The sequence below is a fragment of the Fonsecaea nubica genome (assembly GCF_001646965.1).
Source record: "Fonsecaea nubica strain CBS 269.64 chromosome Unknown Scaff131, whole genome shotgun sequence".
NCBI lineage: Eukaryota > Fungi > Ascomycota > Eurotiomycetes > Chaetothyriales > Herpotrichiellaceae > Fonsecaea > Fonsecaea nubica.
The window spans coordinates 48,752-67,303 of NW_019173804.1; the positions used below are offsets into that span (position 1 = coordinate 48,752).

The 18,552-nt window shown below is 53.6% G+C and overlaps 7 protein-coding genes across 7 annotated transcripts; 3 read left to right on the plus strand and 4 right to left on the minus strand.

The window, feature by feature from the left end:
* Positions 1 to 1,086: 1,086 nt before the first annotated feature.
* Positions 1,087 to 2,652, plus strand: AYO20_11054 (hypothetical protein; the record flags this gene model as incomplete). Its single annotated transcript, XM_022649307.1, has 2 exons — positions 1,087 to 1,726; positions 1,859 to 2,652. 2 exons carry the CDS (start codon positions 1,087 to 1,089, stop codon positions 2,650 to 2,652), a joined length of 1,434 nt encoding a protein of 477 aa, XP_022494735.1.
* A 2,086-nt stretch (positions 2,653 to 4,738) lies between these two features.
* On the plus strand, positions 4,739 to 8,493 carry AYO20_11055 (hypothetical protein; the record flags this gene model as incomplete). Its single annotated transcript, XM_022649308.1, has 6 exons — positions 4,739 to 4,884; positions 4,940 to 5,130; positions 5,185 to 5,343; positions 5,395 to 5,607; positions 5,658 to 5,719; positions 5,776 to 8,493. 6 exons carry the CDS (start codon positions 4,739 to 4,741, stop codon positions 8,491 to 8,493), a joined length of 3,489 nt encoding a protein of 1,162 aa, XP_022494736.1.
* A 489-nt stretch (positions 8,494 to 8,982) lies between these two features.
* On the minus strand, positions 8,983 to 10,848 carry AYO20_11056 (hypothetical protein; the record flags this gene model as incomplete). Its single annotated transcript, XM_022649309.1, has 1 exon — positions 8,983 to 10,848. The coding sequence occupies one exon, from the start codon at positions 10,846 to 10,848 to the stop codon at positions 8,983 to 8,985; it is 1,866 nt and encodes a 621-aa protein (XP_022494737.1).
* Positions 10,849 to 11,894: 1,046 nt separating this feature from the next.
* On the minus strand, positions 11,895 to 13,669 carry AYO20_11057 (hypothetical protein; the record flags this gene model as incomplete). The annotated part of the gene is made up of 3 exons (XM_022649310.1): positions 11,895 to 12,170; positions 12,240 to 13,420; positions 13,477 to 13,669. 3 exons carry the CDS (start codon positions 13,667 to 13,669, stop codon positions 11,895 to 11,897), a joined length of 1,650 nt encoding a protein of 549 aa, XP_022494738.1.
* Positions 13,670 to 14,064: 395 nt separating this feature from the next.
* AYO20_11058 (hypothetical protein) lies at positions 14,065 to 15,414 on the plus strand (the record flags this gene model as incomplete). The annotated part of the gene is made up of 3 exons (XM_022649311.1): positions 14,065 to 14,224; positions 14,305 to 14,803; positions 14,880 to 15,414. 3 exons carry the CDS (start codon positions 14,065 to 14,067, stop codon positions 15,412 to 15,414), a joined length of 1,194 nt encoding a protein of 397 aa, XP_022494739.1.
* A 244-nt stretch (positions 15,415 to 15,658) lies between these two features.
* On the minus strand, positions 15,659 to 17,267 carry AYO20_11059 (hypothetical protein; the record flags this gene model as incomplete). Its single annotated transcript, XM_022649312.1, has 6 exons — positions 15,659 to 15,697; positions 15,876 to 15,950; positions 16,036 to 16,384; positions 16,445 to 16,706; positions 16,770 to 16,998; positions 17,055 to 17,267. The coding sequence occupies 6 exons, from the start codon at positions 17,265 to 17,267 to the stop codon at positions 15,659 to 15,661; spliced, it is 1,167 nt and encodes a 388-aa protein (XP_022494740.1).
* Positions 17,268 to 17,317: 50 nt separating this feature from the next.
* On the minus strand, positions 17,318 to 18,055 carry AYO20_11060 (hypothetical protein; the record flags this gene model as incomplete). Its single annotated transcript, XM_022649313.1, has 3 exons — positions 17,318 to 17,489; positions 17,540 to 17,686; positions 17,742 to 18,055. 3 exons carry the CDS (start codon positions 18,053 to 18,055, stop codon positions 17,318 to 17,320), a joined length of 633 nt encoding a protein of 210 aa, XP_022494741.1.
* Between the last annotated feature and the right edge of the window lie 497 nt (positions 18,056 to 18,552).

Here is an 18,552-nt window from a genome sequence, read left to right on the forward strand (position 1 = left end):
ACATCCTCCGCCGCTTTGTTTCCTTCGCTTCTTCGTTGGTGCCCCATCAAAGTTGATCCTTTCGAAAACTAACACGACAAAAATTGTCATAACAAACAGTTCACCGAGTCTTGGTATACCGGCGCAAACATCCCCGGAAAACTCGTAGAGCAGCTCGTGTATCTGGGCGGAGTGAACAAGTACAAAGAGATCCTTGACGACGCACTTGACGGCTGGAAAGGGTTCGACACATTCCAACTGTGAATCTGTGAATCTGTGAGAAAGTCCAAAGAGCGTGTCCTTTTTTCGTCCGAGGACGCGGGCAAATATTGGCCAAGAGTCTGTCATAGATTGAGTTGATGACCAAATTCGTCGTCAAACGTGTCGGGGGTTCGGGGATAGGCCGGCAAGAGGTTCAAGAGGTACATTATCTACTATTATACACGGCAGATTCACTCACAGATTGACCAGACATGGGTATATAGAGAGGTACATACTTCGTGTTCTCGTGCCCTGGCTTGGTCCTCAGCTGGATAGATGCGTTTCCTGAATCGTGCCACAAGGAGACCGGGCGCCTGTTATCACACCGTGGCCTCGGCTATCTGCTGTTGACAAGGCCCTCAGGGGGCGTTCTGGCTGGAACGTCACTAAAACTGCCTGTTGGAAGTCACTCATCTGGTCGTAGAGGGCATTACCCGCAGCCAGACTCCCCAGCCCAACATTGGCTCACAGTTCCACCAGAACCTTTGCGCGCTGAGATTGGCACAACGCTTCCCTGGTCTCCAGCTTTTTCCATACTGTACCTCTTACGAAGATGCTGGCCATCCTCTATATTGCTATATCCCCAAAGTGTTTGGGCTCTGACCTCGATTGCTTTGATTGACGCCAGCAAGTCCATCGTTAATACGGTGTTTACTTTAGTAACCTAATCTGGTAAGTGGCAGAAGAAAACACGGCGAGAGTATTTTCCTAAATAGGGAATACTTCGAGGCAATGGACGCTCGGTACCACGTGGCTGAAATACAAACATTCTGACAGCCATCAAAGATCAAGGGATGTCAACTATGACACACCATTCCGCAACCACCTCTCACCTCACTCAGGATTATGGACATCAACAAGCCCATTGAACTCCTTCACGATATCCAGAGGGAACTCTGGGTTGAACGAGTTAACCGAGCTCGCGTCACAGGCCTTGTAACTAGCTGGATATCATCCTTACACCCCCAAAAGCTGGAATGTAGCCTCGACGGCAACTTCCTCAACGGCTCGTACAATCTGTGCCAAAAGCTGTGCTTTTGTGATGGCACCATCTGGCTTCTCCGCATGCCCATTGTTGGCAGCGTCTGCGACGAGCACGCCGACGAGAAGATCGCAGTCGAGGTGGAGGTCTTGAGCCTTCTCCGTGCTAGGAACGTACCCGTCCCGAACATCTTTGCCTGGGGGCTGAGCGCCGACAACCCGCTCGGCCTGGGTCCTTACATTGTGATGGAATTTATCGAAGGGGTCAGTGTCAATACGCTGCTCCGGCAGCAGCACAATACCAGATTACTTCGGGACGACATCTGCGAAGAAGATGTCAAGTTTCTCTACCGACAATTCGCCCGCATCCTGCTCCAGATTTTCCAGATCGACTTTCCCGTCCTCGGCAGCCTCCCAACGCCCATTACCGGCTTTAAGGCTCCTGTCCGGCCCTTGACTTTCAAGGTGCACGATATCCTGCAAACCGGAGGGGTCGACACTTTTGGTATGCCCTTTTTTGACATTTGGTTTGCCTCTTGTTTGCCTCTTGTTGTTTTTCGTGTTTACAATTCTAGCAGCGGATACCCATGATTGGCTTGAGAAACAAAATACTAATTGCATACATAATTCCACCAAGGCGACCGAAACCTGGGCTTCTCTGGCACTGCCGACTATTTCTGCTACCTGGCTGGCCAAGACTGGGAACAATTCCAGCGCCAGCCTAATTCTGCCGGTGGTCCCACCGTCACCCAAGCCAAATATGCTGCCCTTCGCGCCCTTCAGGCCGTTGCCCCGCAGCTTGTCGAACCCAGCTACGCATTCGGACCTCACAAGCTCATTTGTGACGATCTTGGCCTTGCCAACTTGATCGTCCGGAGCGCAGAGGATCTCACTGTGGTGGGGTTGGTGGACCTCGAATGGTCCTATGTCGGCCCAGCGCAGCTCTTTGGTTCCGCCCCGTGGTGGCTATTACAAGACCGACTGAACAACTATGATACTTTCCTCGACGAGGAAGAGGTTCCCAAGATCTTACAACGGTATCTCCGGAGCCTGGACATATTCAAAACCGTACTTGAGGAAGAGGAGGCGCGGACTCCCGGGCAGCCGGGTATGGAGCTGTCTCGCCTGGTGAGGCATTCCAATGAATCGGGGAGCATGTGGCTGCACATGCTACTGTCATGGGGGTTCAACCACCCAGACAGCCTACCCTTTGCACAGCTTCGGGCGCACCTCGGGCAGGAGCGGTGGAAGGAGCTGGAGGAGGGCCATCACGGCAACGAGGCAAAGAAGTTTACAGAACGGAAGCTGGCCGAACTGGACAAGTACGACGAGATGGTGGAGAAGATGGAATGTTTGAGAGAAGACGTCGAGAACGGGAGGATGACGAGGGAGGCATTCGTTGCACTACTTACCAATGGGGCAATCAAATGAGGTTTGGGAAAAGCCTGATTGATTGACTGATCTCTTTGTTGAACGTGTTCCCTCTCAGCTCAGTAGATCGTTTTGGATATTCAGCTTCATCATATGGAGTGTTGACTTACTGAATGATTGGAATGCTCCACTGGAAGCAGCATACAACTCGAAAAGTACGGCACAGTGATCTTCCAGAGAAAGCATTCATTCGTTCATTCGCACTCCAGACACCAATTTGTTTTGAGGTGCAGATATAACACACTCAGGAAGTGAATAAATAGAGGTAGCAATACTTGGAGATAAGCCTCTCCTGATCCACGTGATAACAGTGACGTGCGCTTTCAACAGGATCCATGGAAAGCGCCGGAGGAAAGAAGTGAACTGGATTTCCGTCACATGATACACTAGGCTACTTAAGGACTAGCCTAGATACATCCACCCGCAATCCCACGGACCTTTCTTCCTTCTTTCAGACACAAGCACACAAGTTGTGTACGTGGTCTCAACTCGATAATCTGGTCATGGTGGTCACCCTTCCTTCACACTGCTAGCCTGGATGTTAACCGTTAGATCTCGTTAGATCTCTCAAGTCCATGTCAAAGACACGGGTCTAAGACTGTTCGGAACTTTCTCTCTGCGCCAGTCACAAAGAAGTGATTTGGCACGACCTGCACGAGACAAACAACTCCGCACGCATAATGTGATGGACTCAAAGGGACCTGAATTCCATGTCTGACACGATGGCGAGATGTTCTCGACCACAAAGTCCGAGTTACCTCGATTACCTCGGAGCCTATCATTGCCGCAGCAGGCTCCTCACACAACGAGATCCCTGACAATTTGGCCGGAGTCCATCAACGCCGTGGTCAAGTCTACCATTCAGCCATTCACACGCTTGAAACTTTGCTGACAGATACGGGTCAACCGATTGCAGTACAGTTCCTTCAAATCTTCTGCTCGAAAGCCCTCCCATCTCATCTCTGGATATTGAGTTCGCTTTTAGTCGCTATAGCCACAAATCATGTTCGATGAGGAGGCTCGCTGTGCTTCACATGCTGCGCTGAGATTGATAGAACAGGTGAGACAGTCTTGCCAACGAAACCAATCCATAGGGGTTTTCTTACAGGTGTGGCAATATCCCACTCTCAACCAGAGAAAGCTCGTCATAGTGCGATGTCCATCCTGAGCTGGCAAAATGGACTCTTCTCGAGGATAATCGTACATGACTTCCGTCAAGCGGCGGAGCTGATGTGTGTAGATATGAAGAGTCGTGGCTACTGGCCGTTGAGCGGCTCGGATGGCGATAAGGGGACGGCAGCTGCCGATTACGTTGATAATGGCGCCAGAGGAAGGGTAAGGCTGGAATACACATGACCAGCAAAGCCACAAGTGCAAGGACCGTTGCAAGAGACATGGCCATGCTGAATATCTGAGCCGCTCCGTAGACTGACCTGGAGATTGCTAGGAAGAAAAGATGGAAAGTCTTCATGGCGTGAGGCAATGCCATAAATACTTGAGAACACCAGATTTTGGACAATGGCAGTGTCTGCCATCTGCAACATTTACTGCCAAAGACCACATTTTGGACAACATCCCCGCTGAAAAGGTGCTGGACAGCAACTGATACACCTATCCAACTTGTTAATAGCGAAGCTTAATGGTCATCCAGTTAAAAGCAACATCGGCATGTTGCCAGATTTCGGACAGGCGCACATGAGTATAGAAAACTGATGCGCCTGCCACGTCAGTGTCTGTTCACTGAGCGCTCCGGGCGCTATTACTGGTTGCCTCCGTACAGCGGTCAGGCTGTGCCACCAGGAATACGAGGTATCCGCATCAGCCACACCAGCCGCAACAGCCAATCATCCTAGCTATCAATATGCGGGCAGGTTATGCACAACCAGGGTTCGACGCTTGGCTTCCTTTGCTTTGGGTGCCCAATCCGAGTCTTGTGTGGGTTGGATTTGCGTTTCCCAGCCTCACCGCGATGGTCACTGAAAATATTTGAACCCGGAGGGAGCCCGATATCCCTTCGCCAACTTCTCAAACAATCCAAAACCTGACCCTCGATTCTTAGAGAAACCTTTCAGATACGCCGCTTCTCATGGCTCCCAGAAAACGTCCTCTTGAAGACGACAGTATGTGGGTCTTGAACAAGCATCACTTTCGACAGCTATACCAGACCGAAAGGAAGACGCTCAAAGACGTCAAGCAAATCATGGAAACCGAGTACGGTTTCCCGATAACACCGTAATGCCGTATCCTTCCCCTGCTCTTGTGTTGATACGTACTCAATCTACACCAGGCTGTCCACTTACGAAACGAAACTCAGAGATTTGGGGCTTCGCAAGAGATTGAAAACGGACAACTGGCCTATCGTTGCCCAACATTACCTGAATCGCAGTGGTAAAGACACTGGAGTGTATCTCAATGGGACTAGAATCCCGTCTGCCTGGAGAGAGATCCGCAGGTCGGGTGGTCTCGTAAGACCAAGAGGTAGGCTGGGAAGCAAGCGAATCTCTTGTATCTGTCTAACAATGACCCTTCCAGGTCACCTTGATCCCCTTCCGCCTGGCATTGTCGTACGAACGCCTACACCTTCGCCGAAGATGACTTCCCTATCTCTTGCTCCTACAGAACCGCCGTACCCCTCAACCACTTTTACTATTGATGTCGACCTGCTCAGACCATCGCCACAGATGACTTTTCGTAGGCAACCTACTTGACTACGGATCGGCACATACTAATACATTTCTCTAGCTCACACCCTCCTGACATCCGCGTGTCATCACAATGTTCCGGGTCTCATGAATCTCCGCGATATCGACACATCAGCCACTGCCACGGCACTAACGCCTCTCCAACCAGGAGTGTCAGATCTCAGCCCGACCTTGCAGTATGCAGATAAAGTCTACCGTGGGTTTCTCAAGCTCACTCCTATCTATCAATTACAGGAGAAACTACGCTGTTTGTGTGAGCATACATGTGTGTTGTTTACAGGTCTATCGCTCATCAACTCTTAGCCACTTCCTTTGATTCGGAGCATCCATTTTCTCCCCTGGCCAGGGAGAAAGCCCACTCTCATGTGAGGATACAAGTATTTACCTTCAGAAGCTGAGAGCTGACTCGTAACTCTGGTAGGCTTTGCAACCCTTTTCTCAGTTGAAGTTTTCTCGAACGGGCTATAATGATTCGGCTCTCGATTCCCACTTTGACGTATATCACTTCCTTGGATATGCACTCTATATCCTCTCGAATGAACTCTTGCGCGATAGGCCTGGCGACCCTAGACAAGGGGAAATTTTTGAGGTTCTGTTTAAGAGGGTTCCAAGATCAGTTCTCTCTGCTCTGCTAGAGTCGAGGATTCCCACAGTCAGAGCCGCATGGGAACAACTAGTCCGGCAGTCCTGGAATGTGAATGACAAGAATGCATTCATTCTCCTGATGCATATTGGTCTCAGATACCCCGACTGGATTCCTTCAAACGGCCACTTCTATCTCATCGCCGCCGCTGCATTTGATTGTTTGGACATTGTGCGACATCTGTTGAGAGCAGGGTACCGTCCTGATGATCCCTTCGACTCCATATGGGGCTGGCATAAAATCCCTAAAACTGCCATCATGGGCGCCATTAGAGCTCGAAACCTCAATTGTGTTGCGCTCTTGCTCGGGTCTTGCGACGTCAATCGCGAACTCGACCGTGCACGGGGGTCCTGCTTTGCCATATTTGTTGCAAGCCTCTGGCATGGTGAGGATGTTGACAATCTCAGCCTCGAAGATCACTTTGTCAGTCAGGTTTTAGACATGTTTCTCGCACTTGGGGCCAATGTCGACTTACCAATGCCCACACCCACACGCTGGGTGTTGGGCGCTGAATACAATGGCCTGGATTGGTATGATGACGTCCACAAGAGCTGGCGACCTACGATTGTAGAAGGCAGCTATTACTGGAATTCAGACTTGTTCAAGAGACTTGAGCCCTACAGCGCGATGTCCCTATCAAGCGAGGTCACAAGGTTCGGTTCTTGTCTTGCTGCAAGGCACGGTGCAGCCTCCTTACAAAAATACCTGAAGGGAAGCCCGGGAGAAAGCACACGCTCGACAAACGAATTTCTACAATTAGTGCTATTGGAGCAGTTTGTTATCCACGATTCTCACATTGCAGCCGATATTGTCCAGAGTCTCGTGAACGTCGTTGCAGATATGAGGCTACCATTCGGTGCCATCAGAGATATGTCTTATCTGCTGTTCCGAGCAATCTTGGGCTCTGCGGATGACAGGTCGACCAACGACTTGGGTGCTCTCTTCAGTTCCCTTATTCAGAAAGGGGCGGTCGTGCATTCTGAAACTCTCATTGCCTCTGTGACACCACGAGGTGTTGGCTTGCTCGAGAAGCTTGCTGACCTGGGAGTCGACTTTGCAAGTCAAGGTGCTGATGCATTGTGCGCGGCCGCTCGCCTGAATAATTTTGAGGCAGTTTCATGGCTATTGCATCAGGGAGTAGACATCAATGCTGGAGTCAGCGCAGATGCTTTCCCAGAAGACACGACTGTGATCGCCGCCACTTTAGAAGAGAATTTCTTTCTCATGTTCCCAACCTCATACTGGAATGATTGGCTCTCTCGACACAAAACCCCCAAGCCATCACTCGAAATGGTCGACTACCTGATACAGATGGGAGTAAAGTTACGCCACAAGACCAGCGATCAGAGCCCTTTCCCATTTTTGAAACATGCTGTTGAGTTCTCATCTCGAAGACCACTGATCGAACTCTTTCTCAACTCGGGGATCAATCTCCACGAAAGCTCGGCTGCTGATGCTAGACTGTTAGAGAGTTGTCTCAAGTACGGGGGGTCGGATGGAAATTCCAGCGAAGGCTTGGAAGTCTTCAAGTTACTCTTTGAGCGTGGAGCACATGTCCGCCCTGGGTCACCATTGGCTCTTCTCATCTATTGGGGTGGTACAAAGGATCTGATATGCAAAGTTTTGGATGCGGGCGCTCCCATTGATAGGTACTCATCCGAGAGCATATTCTACACCCCTCTACAAGCAGCGGCCAGCCGTGGAGATCAAGAACTAGTGGCCTTACTTTTGAGCAAAGGTGCTGACATCAACCAGCCTGCTCGTGGTGTTTTAGGGAAAACAGCACTACAAGCCGCATGCGGTTGGGATGCTATCTCTATGGCAGAGATCAAGATCAAACTGAACCTCGTCAAGTTTTTGATCGCGCAGGGAGCAAACGTCAATGCCCCACCCTCAGATGACGATTTCGGGGTGACAGCATTACAAGCTGCTGTGATGTGCGGAGATCTCGAGATTGTCATCTTGCTACTTACTCATCGAGCTCGAGTGAACACTCTCTCTTACATGGGGCAGGATCGAATTACCCAAACTGCCCTGGATTGTGCCGCACGATATGGACGGATGGACACAGTCAAATTTCTGCTGAACGCAGGGGCTCTGAGTGCTTGCCTGGGCATTAGTGGATATAAAGGCGCAATCTTTTATGCAAAGCATACTGGCAAACATGCTATTGCAGACTTGATACGCAAGCACGCAGCTGATGACATCAAGCTATTTGGGAAGAATCCCTATTTGGACAAACGGACGGATGAGGAAAAGCACGTTTGCACCTCTTCTTGCTTGAATGGGCTTGGAGACATTTCGGAATTTGAGGAGGGAGAGGGCGATAATCAAGTCGACAGCGAAGAAGTCATCACTGGTGATGGCTACGTCGAGAGTGATGGAGACGACGACGGTCTTCAACTCGATATCCGAACTTCAATGATGGCGGCCGTGAAGACGATGAGGACGATGGCGACGATGTTGATGACAATGACGAAACCGACTAGGGAATAAGCCGGACGACAACGACAAGATAGAAGGAGACATGACTTTTCCAGGAATTCACGACCTTGATGACTAGCTACTTGACGACACCTTTCTCTTCTGAGTTTTCTTACGATCAACCAACCAATTAATGAGTACTACCTGTCTTGCACGCAACCTTTCATTGTTTCCTTCCTTCTTTTCTTTCCTCCTCTCCGTGAATCCGGGATGCCTGGCTACGTCTCGTTCCTCTGGGATGATTGGATAACCTCAACCGTGTTCCAGATACTCATGGTCTGTGACGGTCGAGCGAGAGGGAATTTGGGCAAGTCGGTGAGGATAGCATGGCGGATCGCAATCACTTTTCAGACACGTATTTTTGAGGCTTTGCATTTTCGAGGCATGTAGAAAACTACCTGCCTACCGACCCAGAGCACAGCGTGTCACATGTGGGAGTGGTTGAGACTACATATATTCGCCCCTGGTCATCCTCCTAACCTTGAGATGCCGCTTGCTAACCTATTTAGGTCCTCCTTCGCCTTCATGTGGATACTCATGTCCATTTCCATGTCCATGCCCATGTCCATCATCGCCCCTCTTCCCATGGTGGACGTGGTGCGCCATCTTGGCAATGACTGTCTCCTGGACCGGCGAGGAGACTTTGGCCGTCATCTGCGGCTTGGTGGTCTTGAAGAAGCAGGCGATGGCCATGGTCACCAGTGCAAAGGCGAGCAGCGCGTACCAGATGTAGGTGAAGCTCTTGGCGTAGGCGTCCTTGGTCGAGACCTGCAGGGCGCTGAGCACCGCGGGGGTCACGCCGGGAATGTCGGCGTAGGCCGAGGCGTCGCTGGCCGTGGCCATGGCGGTCAAGAATCTCTCGAGGCTCGCCTGCGGGAGGCCCGCGGCGAGGACGGCCTCGGTCACGTACAGCGGCAGGTACTTCTTCCTCTTGGCGTTAAAGATCTGGCCGAAGATGGTGATGCCGATGGTGGAGCCGGCGCAGGCGAACAGGGTCGTCGCGGCCACCGTGGTCGCGACGTACTCGTCCGGTGTCGCCAGCGCGGCAATGATGTTGAGCACCTGCGCCTCCGTCCCGACCGAGAGACCGATGATCAGGGGCGGCCACATGAACTGCACAAACGACCAGGTCGGCTTGACCAGGGTCATGGTGCCCGCGCCGATGGCGAGCGTCCCCATGGCGACGACGGCCAGCCAACGTCCTTCTTTGGTGTACCAAAACACCCCGGCGGTGACGATGGCTCCTCCAATGTTGGCGACCGAGAACGGCAGCGCCCACACGGCTTGAAGGAGTCCGTCGGACTCGAACAGGTAGACGATGACCTGGGGGAGGTACGCCTGACAGCCCAGCTGGGCAAAGGAGCCGGTGGCTCGCACGACGAGACTGAGCGCGAAGTTGCGGTGGGTGAAGAGGCTGTGGGGCAAGAGGCCGTCCTTGTTCTTGTACATTTTGAAGGACGCGCCCAGGATGAGCACGAAGCCGATGACGAGGAGACAGATGGGCGCGGCCGAGTTCCAGGGGTACAGCACGTCGCCGATGCCCATGCCGACAAAGAACATGGTGAGGCCGGTCATCAGGAGCAAGATGGCGATCCAGTCCATCTTCTTCAGGCGTTGGCTGGTGGACAGGTTGATGCCCAGCGTGCGTGGGGACGGCGAGTATCCCACCATCAAGGCGATCATGCCCAGGCCATACAGACCGGCACTGACGTAGATGCCGGCCCTCCAGCCCTCGAGCGGGCCTCCGATTTCTTTCTTGATGACGATCCCTTCGATGATCGGGGCCAGGATAAAGGCACCGCCGCAGAAGATGCCGGTGATGGCGCCCGTCAGGGGTCGGTGTCTCTTGGGGACAATCTCGTACAGGACCGGCTGGATCAGATAACCGGCCGCGAGTCCGACGCCGTTGAACGCCTGCCCGACAATCACCATCTGCAGGCTGTTGGCTCGCGAGGTGATGATGGATCCCATGATGCCGGCGACGCACGAGAGGATGAACGGCCACTTCCTCCCGAAGATGTCGATGAACTCGCCCAGCGGCAGCACGATGACCGTCACGACGAGGGTCAGCGCCGTCGCGATCCAGGGCGAGCTGCCCGCCTCGGCCGGCCAGTTCGCGATGATGTAGGCGATGGCCCCGGTCGGCACCGTCGCCGCATAGGTGCTGGAGACGTACGCCGTGACCAGAGCGGCCACGTTGATCCAGGTGCTGGCATCCCAGAAGATGGTTTCCTTCTCCTCGCTGTCGGCGCTTTCCACGTCGCTCGCGCCGGGGCTGCCGCCGTGCTTGACGACCTCGATCTGCTGCTCCTCTCGAGATTTCTCCGCCCAACGATGGGGTGGTGGTGTTTCTTGAACAGATTCCATGAGACTTTTTGGTAGGATGTTACAGGCAGTGGTGATTTGGTAGAGGAAAGGGAGGGAGGAGGGCCCATCTAACCTGTGGCCAGGACTTTAGGACATGATCAGCTTTTTTAAATGCGGAGCTTTACAAGACTTGTCCCGTCCCGTCTCGTTATCTCCTTACAGACGAATTCCTAGAACTCTAGGGATGACGGGAGCCTAGATTACACGGCGAAGGAAATAGGGGGACTGGAATCAATGGAGGATCCCCCGTCCAACTGTACTGTGCCGTGCCCAGCCCAGTCCAGTCCCAGTCTCAGTCCCAGTCCCAGTCAAGCACCCCACGGGGAACCCGACAATCGTGGAGGACGACAAACAAGGTCCCATCGACACAGACTGGGATAAGTTGAGCTGAGAATCGCGGAGTGAAAAGAGGGGCGTGGGGTGGTGGTCGCTGTCTCGTAGAGTCGAGGCCTTTTTTTTATTTTGGTTCAACCTTTTTCGGAGTTTTGAGACTCTCGTCGTCAGACTCGACATGTGGGTCTAGAACATAGCACTACAAGTGGATGGGGGCCGTGGGAGGCCCAATCAAGTCCCGGAGCTGCAAGTGACCAGTCCGAATAGAGTAAAGTACATGTACTTGTAGGTAAGAGCAGTTGAAGTCGCGCTGGAATTTAACTCTATTTTGTATTGGGACAAGGTATGTATTATGTATACGAGGTACGACTAATTCCGGTAACTCAAAGGGGGCACTTTTTTATCTTATTTCCGATTGGCTTCTCGGACTCGGCAAGGGTGGTTAAGTCAGCCACAGTGAGATTGTAGCATAGAGATGGATGGCACAGGAATCCAGTGTCTGCACAGAAACAGGTCTATGAACTGGATATGGGATTTGTTTATTACTGGTGCTAGGGACATTTCGTGCGTAGTGGACTACTCGCTCTGTAGGGGTTGAGTGTATGTACCTCGTAGGTTCACAGTAAATATTGCAGAGGCAGAAACTATGTACGTCAGACAAATCAATCAGTGCTTTTGACGCGCCCCCCTCCCTCCTCGGTCTGTCACTGCTGCTACTGCTGCTGCTCCTCCTCTCGCCGCGAAATCGTATTGTACAGTTTATACTCCTTCATGGCCAGGCTGGTGAGTGACGCGAGCACCGTCAGAGCCAGGATCGTGAACCACACTGAGCGGAGAGCACCCATGTAACTCTCCTCGACGCCGTGGCGCCAACTGTGCGGAACCAGATCCAGGTCGAGGTCGTTTCTTATCCGGCCGATGATGGTCGCCGCGTCGGGTTCGTCCCCGAAGCGACTCCACAGAGAGGCCTTGAGGACGTTTTGAAAGACCTAGAAGTGTCAAGGAGAGGTCAGTTAGATCGGTTCCCATGTGCGGTGGTAATTGGGAAAATGGTTTACCGCAGAGGTGATGGTCACTCCAATCGTCGACCCGGTGGAGCGGAATATATACGACGCCGACGTCGCAATGGCCTGCTCCGAGTGGTCGATCGCGGCAATCAGGGCCAGCAGCGAGATGACAAACATGCCGCCGTACCCAAAGCCGAACATGGCGAGGCACACGGGCGCCACCCACAGGGGGAATGCCATGTCGAGCAGACACAGCAGGACCGACGCGCCCACATAGAACCCGATGAACATCCAGTTGAGGTGGAAGTATCTCCCCGTCCGCTTCACCGCGAAGCCGGCCACCAACGAACCGACCAGGAGTCCGGTGCCCTGGCTGATCAGCTCCGAGCCCTGCTGGCTCGAGTTGAGGCCCCTCAGGCGGAAGTAGATGGGGATGTAGAAGAACATGCCGTACAGGGACATCATCTCGAACCAGTTGGACAGACACGCCGCGGTGACGGTGCGATTCAGGAAGAGACGGACCAGGATGAGTGGCTCCGCGGCCCATTTCTCCTCGATGACGAGGAATGCCATCAGCAGCACCGCCGAGAGCGGCAGCGTGGTCAGCACCAGTGGGTGATTCCAGGGCACGAGGTTCCCGCCGCTGTTGAGCCCGAAGAGCAGGAGGACCAGCGATCCGACCAGCGTGACGGCGCCGGGGAAATCAACCCGGGCCAACTTGTTCTTGTCGCTTTGTGGCGGTGACGGCAGCTGGACGTATATGGCCACGATGAATGCCGAGACGACGACGAAGGGCACCTGGATCAGAAATGCCGGTCGCCAACCCAGCGTCTGGTTGATCCAGCCTCCGAACACTCCTCCAAGACAACTTCCTCCGCCGAACACGATATTGCCAATGCCCTGCCATACGCCGCGTTTGCGAAGCGGGACAAGGTCAGTGACCACCATGGTCTGGATGGCGAACAGACCGCCACCCCCGGCACCAGCGACCACACGCCCCGCGATGAGCGTCCCGGTATTGTTTGCGATGCCACAGATGAGATTGCCCAGACCGAAGAAGACGATACAGTAGAGAACGCCGTCCTTTCTGCCAAAGATCTCGGTCAATCGGCCTGTCAGGGGCTGCACGGCGGCGGTGGCGATGAGATAGGACGAAGCCACCCACGACAGGAGGGAGAAGGTGTGGAACTCGTTGGCAACGGGGGTGGTGAGAGTTGCCATCATGGACGAATCTCGTAGAGTTGTCAATAAAGCAGGCTTTGACACAGGTCTCAAGTCGTATCCATACCCATGGCGGCGAAGAAGACCGCAAGCCATAGGCTTCCGATGGTCACGTACAGACGCACGCCACTGACCTCGTCTTGCTCGGTCTTGGTCGCTTCCTCCGCTGGTGGTAATGAAGTTGGCGGGATGGCTGTGGCATTGTCGCTCAATAGAGGTTGTTCCTCCTCGGGGATCGAGGTTGTGCGTCGTGCTCCCATCTGTGCTGTGGGTTTTGGTTGAGGAAATACCGCAGAGGAGATTGGAAGTGAGTCGTTCCTTGTATACTTTGTTGTATGATACGCAAAGTCACAGGTACAATGTACAGTACATTGACTTTCAAGAAATAGTGTCACAACATTTATTGGCCATTTAGACCATGAGACCAATGTCCCAATGATCGAGCACAGAGATGATTTGCTTCCACTTGGCTGAGGTTCCGAGGGCGTCGTTTTTGTTGCGAAATTCCGAACAAGCATCACCAGCGTGTCCAGTGGAGAGACAGACGAAGCTACTCTGGTCGCTCTCAACCTTTCACGAGGCAGTTAGACAAGTCTTTGCCTTGACTCATCTCGTGCACAGCCCGAACCTGCAGTTCGAGTAGCACAGGATCGCCATGAAGCCGCTCAGAGGCATCCAGACTGCGGCGTTGCCTGCCGTGGCGTCGCTGCTCAACCCATTGCCAGCGGGCATCAACTACAACTCGACCGAGGTTGTCTTTGTGAATCAAAAGGCCCTGGCGACGCTTCCGTTCTATTTCGAGCGCGGTCAAATGTGTAAGTTGGGCCCAGACACCACCGCTTGGACTGCGTTAGTCTATCATACAGTATATCTGAACAAACTCCTCGATACAAAGCGCAGGTATGGGGCACCGTGACCGCCAGTCCCCGAGTCAACAGCGAGCTGTCCGTCCTGGCCAAAGCATCCTTTGTCGCCTTTGACAGCCGCTTCTTCGACATCCTGGGCCCCAATCCCACCCTCGAGAAACTCTTCGATCTCCCCGAGCACAATGTCCACGAAGCCCCCAATTTTCTGCCCGCGCAGAATAAAGTCTTCGTGTCCAACTTCAACCACACGTACGAGTACCTGGTCGACTTGAGCGTGGAGCCGCCGGCGCTGCAGAACCTCACCACGGATCCGCCGCTGGAGTCGGTCAATGGCGGCTTCATCCATGAGGGCAAGCTGGTCGTGGGGACGGATGGGTACCGCAACTCGACGCCCCCGGGTCTGTACCTGTACGACCCGGCCACAAACAGGAGTGAGCCGCTGCTCAACAACTACCGGGGGTTGAAGCTGTCGACCCCGGACGACTTGGTGGTTGACCAGTTCGGACAGGTGTGGTTTGTAGATGCACCGTAGGTCATTCAACACTCGAACCCATTGACACCAAAGTATCTCTCCAACATCCCCCCGTACCTCCTGTACCTCCAGGTCTCTCGAGTGTCTGATGCTAACCGACCCAAACAACAGATTCAGCTACCTCGCCTGGACATACGACAACCCGCCCGAACTCGCCCCCTCGATCTACTGCTTCAACATGACCTCGGGGGCCGTGTCGGTCGTCGACCAAAGCATCCTCTGGCCCAACGGGATCGCCTTCTCGCCCGACAACCAGACGCTGTACATCACTAGCACGCCGCTCGGCCCGGACAACAGCACCGAGAACCACGCCATCGTCGCCTTCGACGTCCTCTACCCGCACACCCTCGTGAACAAGCGCACCGTCTACGTCCCCGACACGTACTTCGCCGACGGCCTCAAAGTCAGCGAGGCGGGCAACCTGTACGCGGCGGCCGGGTCGGGGATCGACGTCGTCACCCCCGAGGGCGACCTGCTCGGCAAGATCACGGCCGCCGGTGAAGTGTTTAATAATCTGGTGTTTCTCCCGAAGGGGGAGATTCTCGTCACGGGCGTCCAGGGGATCTGGAGGGTAAGGATCCGCGAGCAGGGCATTGTGCACTACTAGATTTGCGCTTGCGCCTGCGCTTGTCGGAGTCGAATCCCGTCGCGCGAGGGGTGGGGAGTGTATTGAATTTCTTTATATGAACCGAGAGGTGTGAATTGTGGCTTGTGGATTGTTGATATCGACTTGGAAGCTACAGTAATGAGTAAGGAATGGTGTCGAGTTGCAAGGCAGCATCAATAGCAGTCAGTGGCTGACTTCCTGGCTGGTAGACTAGCCATCACTTGCTCGACCGTCACGCCAAAAGCTATTTGAATTGTTGTAATTCCACCAACTGACTTAGCCACTGCGGAAGTGAAGTCATTGCATGGCTCTCTCTAGAACGAACGGCCCCTCTCCGACTTCATTGTGCCTGGCATTTCACGAGGCTCCCAGGATCACGCCTCCCTCCCCCCAGTGCATTTCTTGAGCCTCGCCTCCTCTCCTCCACTCCCCGAAGCAATTGCAATCAGTCAAGCACTTACTATCTTTTCATCATCTCCCGACTGAGCAACATTGACTAGATGCTGCGGCGTCTCATTGGTCAACTGGTCCGACACCTACAGCAGACGAAATAGATTAGCATATATATTCCGTAGCACAACCACAACACCTCTCCAATGAGAAATGTTTATCGTTACTCACATCCTTCGTCGCGAGGGCGCACAGTAGCGAAATAACCCCAAACGGAATGCTGGTCAGCCAGACGTATTTGAACGAAGCCAGATATGCCTTTTTCAGGGCCAGCGTCGACGCGGCGATAATCTGCGCGTTGATGCCCGGCACGGACGTGATGGGCTCTCTCACCACTCCGGTGAGGATCCCCAGCAGCCGGGCGAGGGAGCTTTGCGGGAGACCGGCCGCCGCGGCAGCGGCGGACACCCTCTCGGGCACCAGAGTTGCAGACTTGCTCGAGAAGATGGTCACGTAGATGGCGGTGCCTGCGGATCCGCCAATGCCTCGACACAGACCAAGAATACCGTAGGCAAAGCCCCTTGCAACACGTCAGTTGTCGCTACACGCGCGTATCAAGGCCCTGTTGATGAATACTCACAGGTACTCGTCCGGGGAGGCATATTGGATCAACAGGATTGTTAGGGTATCCATGATTCCGATACCGAACCCGCCCAGGGCGGAGAAGGCCAGGGCCATGGAACGGCCGTGGACTTCGACAAGACACATCAGAGGGATGAACAGGACTTGGAACAAGACCCCATCGACCATCATCACGCGAGTGCCAACGAGAGGACCCAGGATCGGCAGAGTGAGCGCGCTGCTAACGCCGCCAATGTTGATCAGGACGGCCATGGGGAGGTCTGTGTGACAAAGTTATGATTCTCAGCTCTGAAGTATCGAGGGAGTTGAGGAAAGTATCTTACTGTCAACGCCGATCTTGACCTGATCGTCCCCGTCGAACAGAAGCTTGAGGTAAGTGGAGAAGAAGACGGACAACGAGTAGAAGAGCATGCCTCCCACCAAGGCGATGACGCACATCATGGTAAAGGTACGAACCCGGCGGAAGAGGAATGGATGTAAGAACGGGTTCTTGGCCAGATAGGCCTGGTGGAAGCCCAGAGCTACGGCGACGGCAATCCCCACGAGGAACGGCTGTTGAGGTTAGTCTGTGCTGCGCATGGGAGATCAACGGGACTGCGAAGACTGACCGCCAGAAAGCGCGCCGATGTGGCTCCGTACGTGGTGATCCAAGTGATTCCCAGCGAGACCAGAACCTGGAACGTGACGATGGCAAAGAGGCCGATCCAGTCCATGGCTTTGAGGAACGTTTGTCCCGTGGCTCGAAAAGATGCTAGGGGAGGTGCAGGAAAGTAGGTGAAGCAGACGCCCAGCGTGGCGGCCGCGTTGATGGCGAGCGACATCCAGAAGACCGATCACCATCCCGGGCCTGTATGCACGGCAAGATAATGGCCTATATCGTCGTCGCTCTCATCATCAGCTGCTCCTGCACAAGGATCGAGACATGTAGAGATGCCCACGCACCGACTAAGTTACCAGACATGGACCAGATACCCAGACACAGGTTCATGAGCCCGACCACATAGCCTCTGTATTTCTTGGGGATGAGCTCGCTGGCGGCGGGACTGTCGTCTGATTAGCACCTTCGAGGGCACGGTAGAAGAGTCAGCTATACATGGTACAGGTGACGCCTCCTTGGGCGAACCCTAGGATCGAAGTAGCGACGACCACGGAAGATGTCCTGCTTACGGTTGCACCAACAATGTTACCGACGGCAGTCAGAATACCACCACATATGATGAACCAACGACGACCGAGAAGACTAAACCAGGTCAGTACCCAGATGATACAGCTCAAAAGGACCCGAGGTCCCCTACTCAGCGAGAGAGTTGGCAACCAGGATCCCGACTACCAGGGTAATCGAATAGCCCGTACCGATCCAGCTGGCGAGGAACGGGTTCCCCAGATCGGCTTGGATCACATTGACCACGTTGAGGGGGATCAAATTGATGCCCTGACAGCACCCATACGTGGCTCCGAGACAGATGATGGCAAGCCATGTCTTTGCCTGTACCTTCTCGGCCCGTTCGACACCAGCGGGGGGAGGATGAATTGCCACTTCTGCTTCGACGACCTGTTCGGGCTTGTCTGCATCCTGGATTTCGGGGACTTTGGGTGTCTCGCTATACATGATGGGCGTGGCTTGCAGGGGATAAAGAAGGACACGGTCTCTGCGTAGCCTTTTATGCCCCCTCCTCGGTTTGTGTACATCCATATCACAATCAAACAGAGACATCGCGGGGAAAAGTGGCGGCATAGTTGGGTATGATTCCGGAAATAGTCGAAACGACGACCGAATCATGGTGAGAATATGGATCATATCACAATTATTGGTGACTGCGTGACTGCTGCGGGATCCTTTGACAAATCTTCCTCGACAGAAAATTCCTCGCAGGATTCTTAATTTCGACTTTTACGGGCGCGAGATGGAATTATAAGAAAAAGGAGACTCGTTCAGCCTCATCCCAAGAATGAAGAGTGATATGCTCAGTTCCAGAGCTACGCCTCCTTTATCTCCTGTCCAGTTCTTTTATAACAATCTGACGCTGCCGGAGACCTACCCTGTGTAAAAGCAGATGGACGCGAGCAGATAAAAAAAAAAAGAAAGAGGAAAAGGAAAAAAAAAAA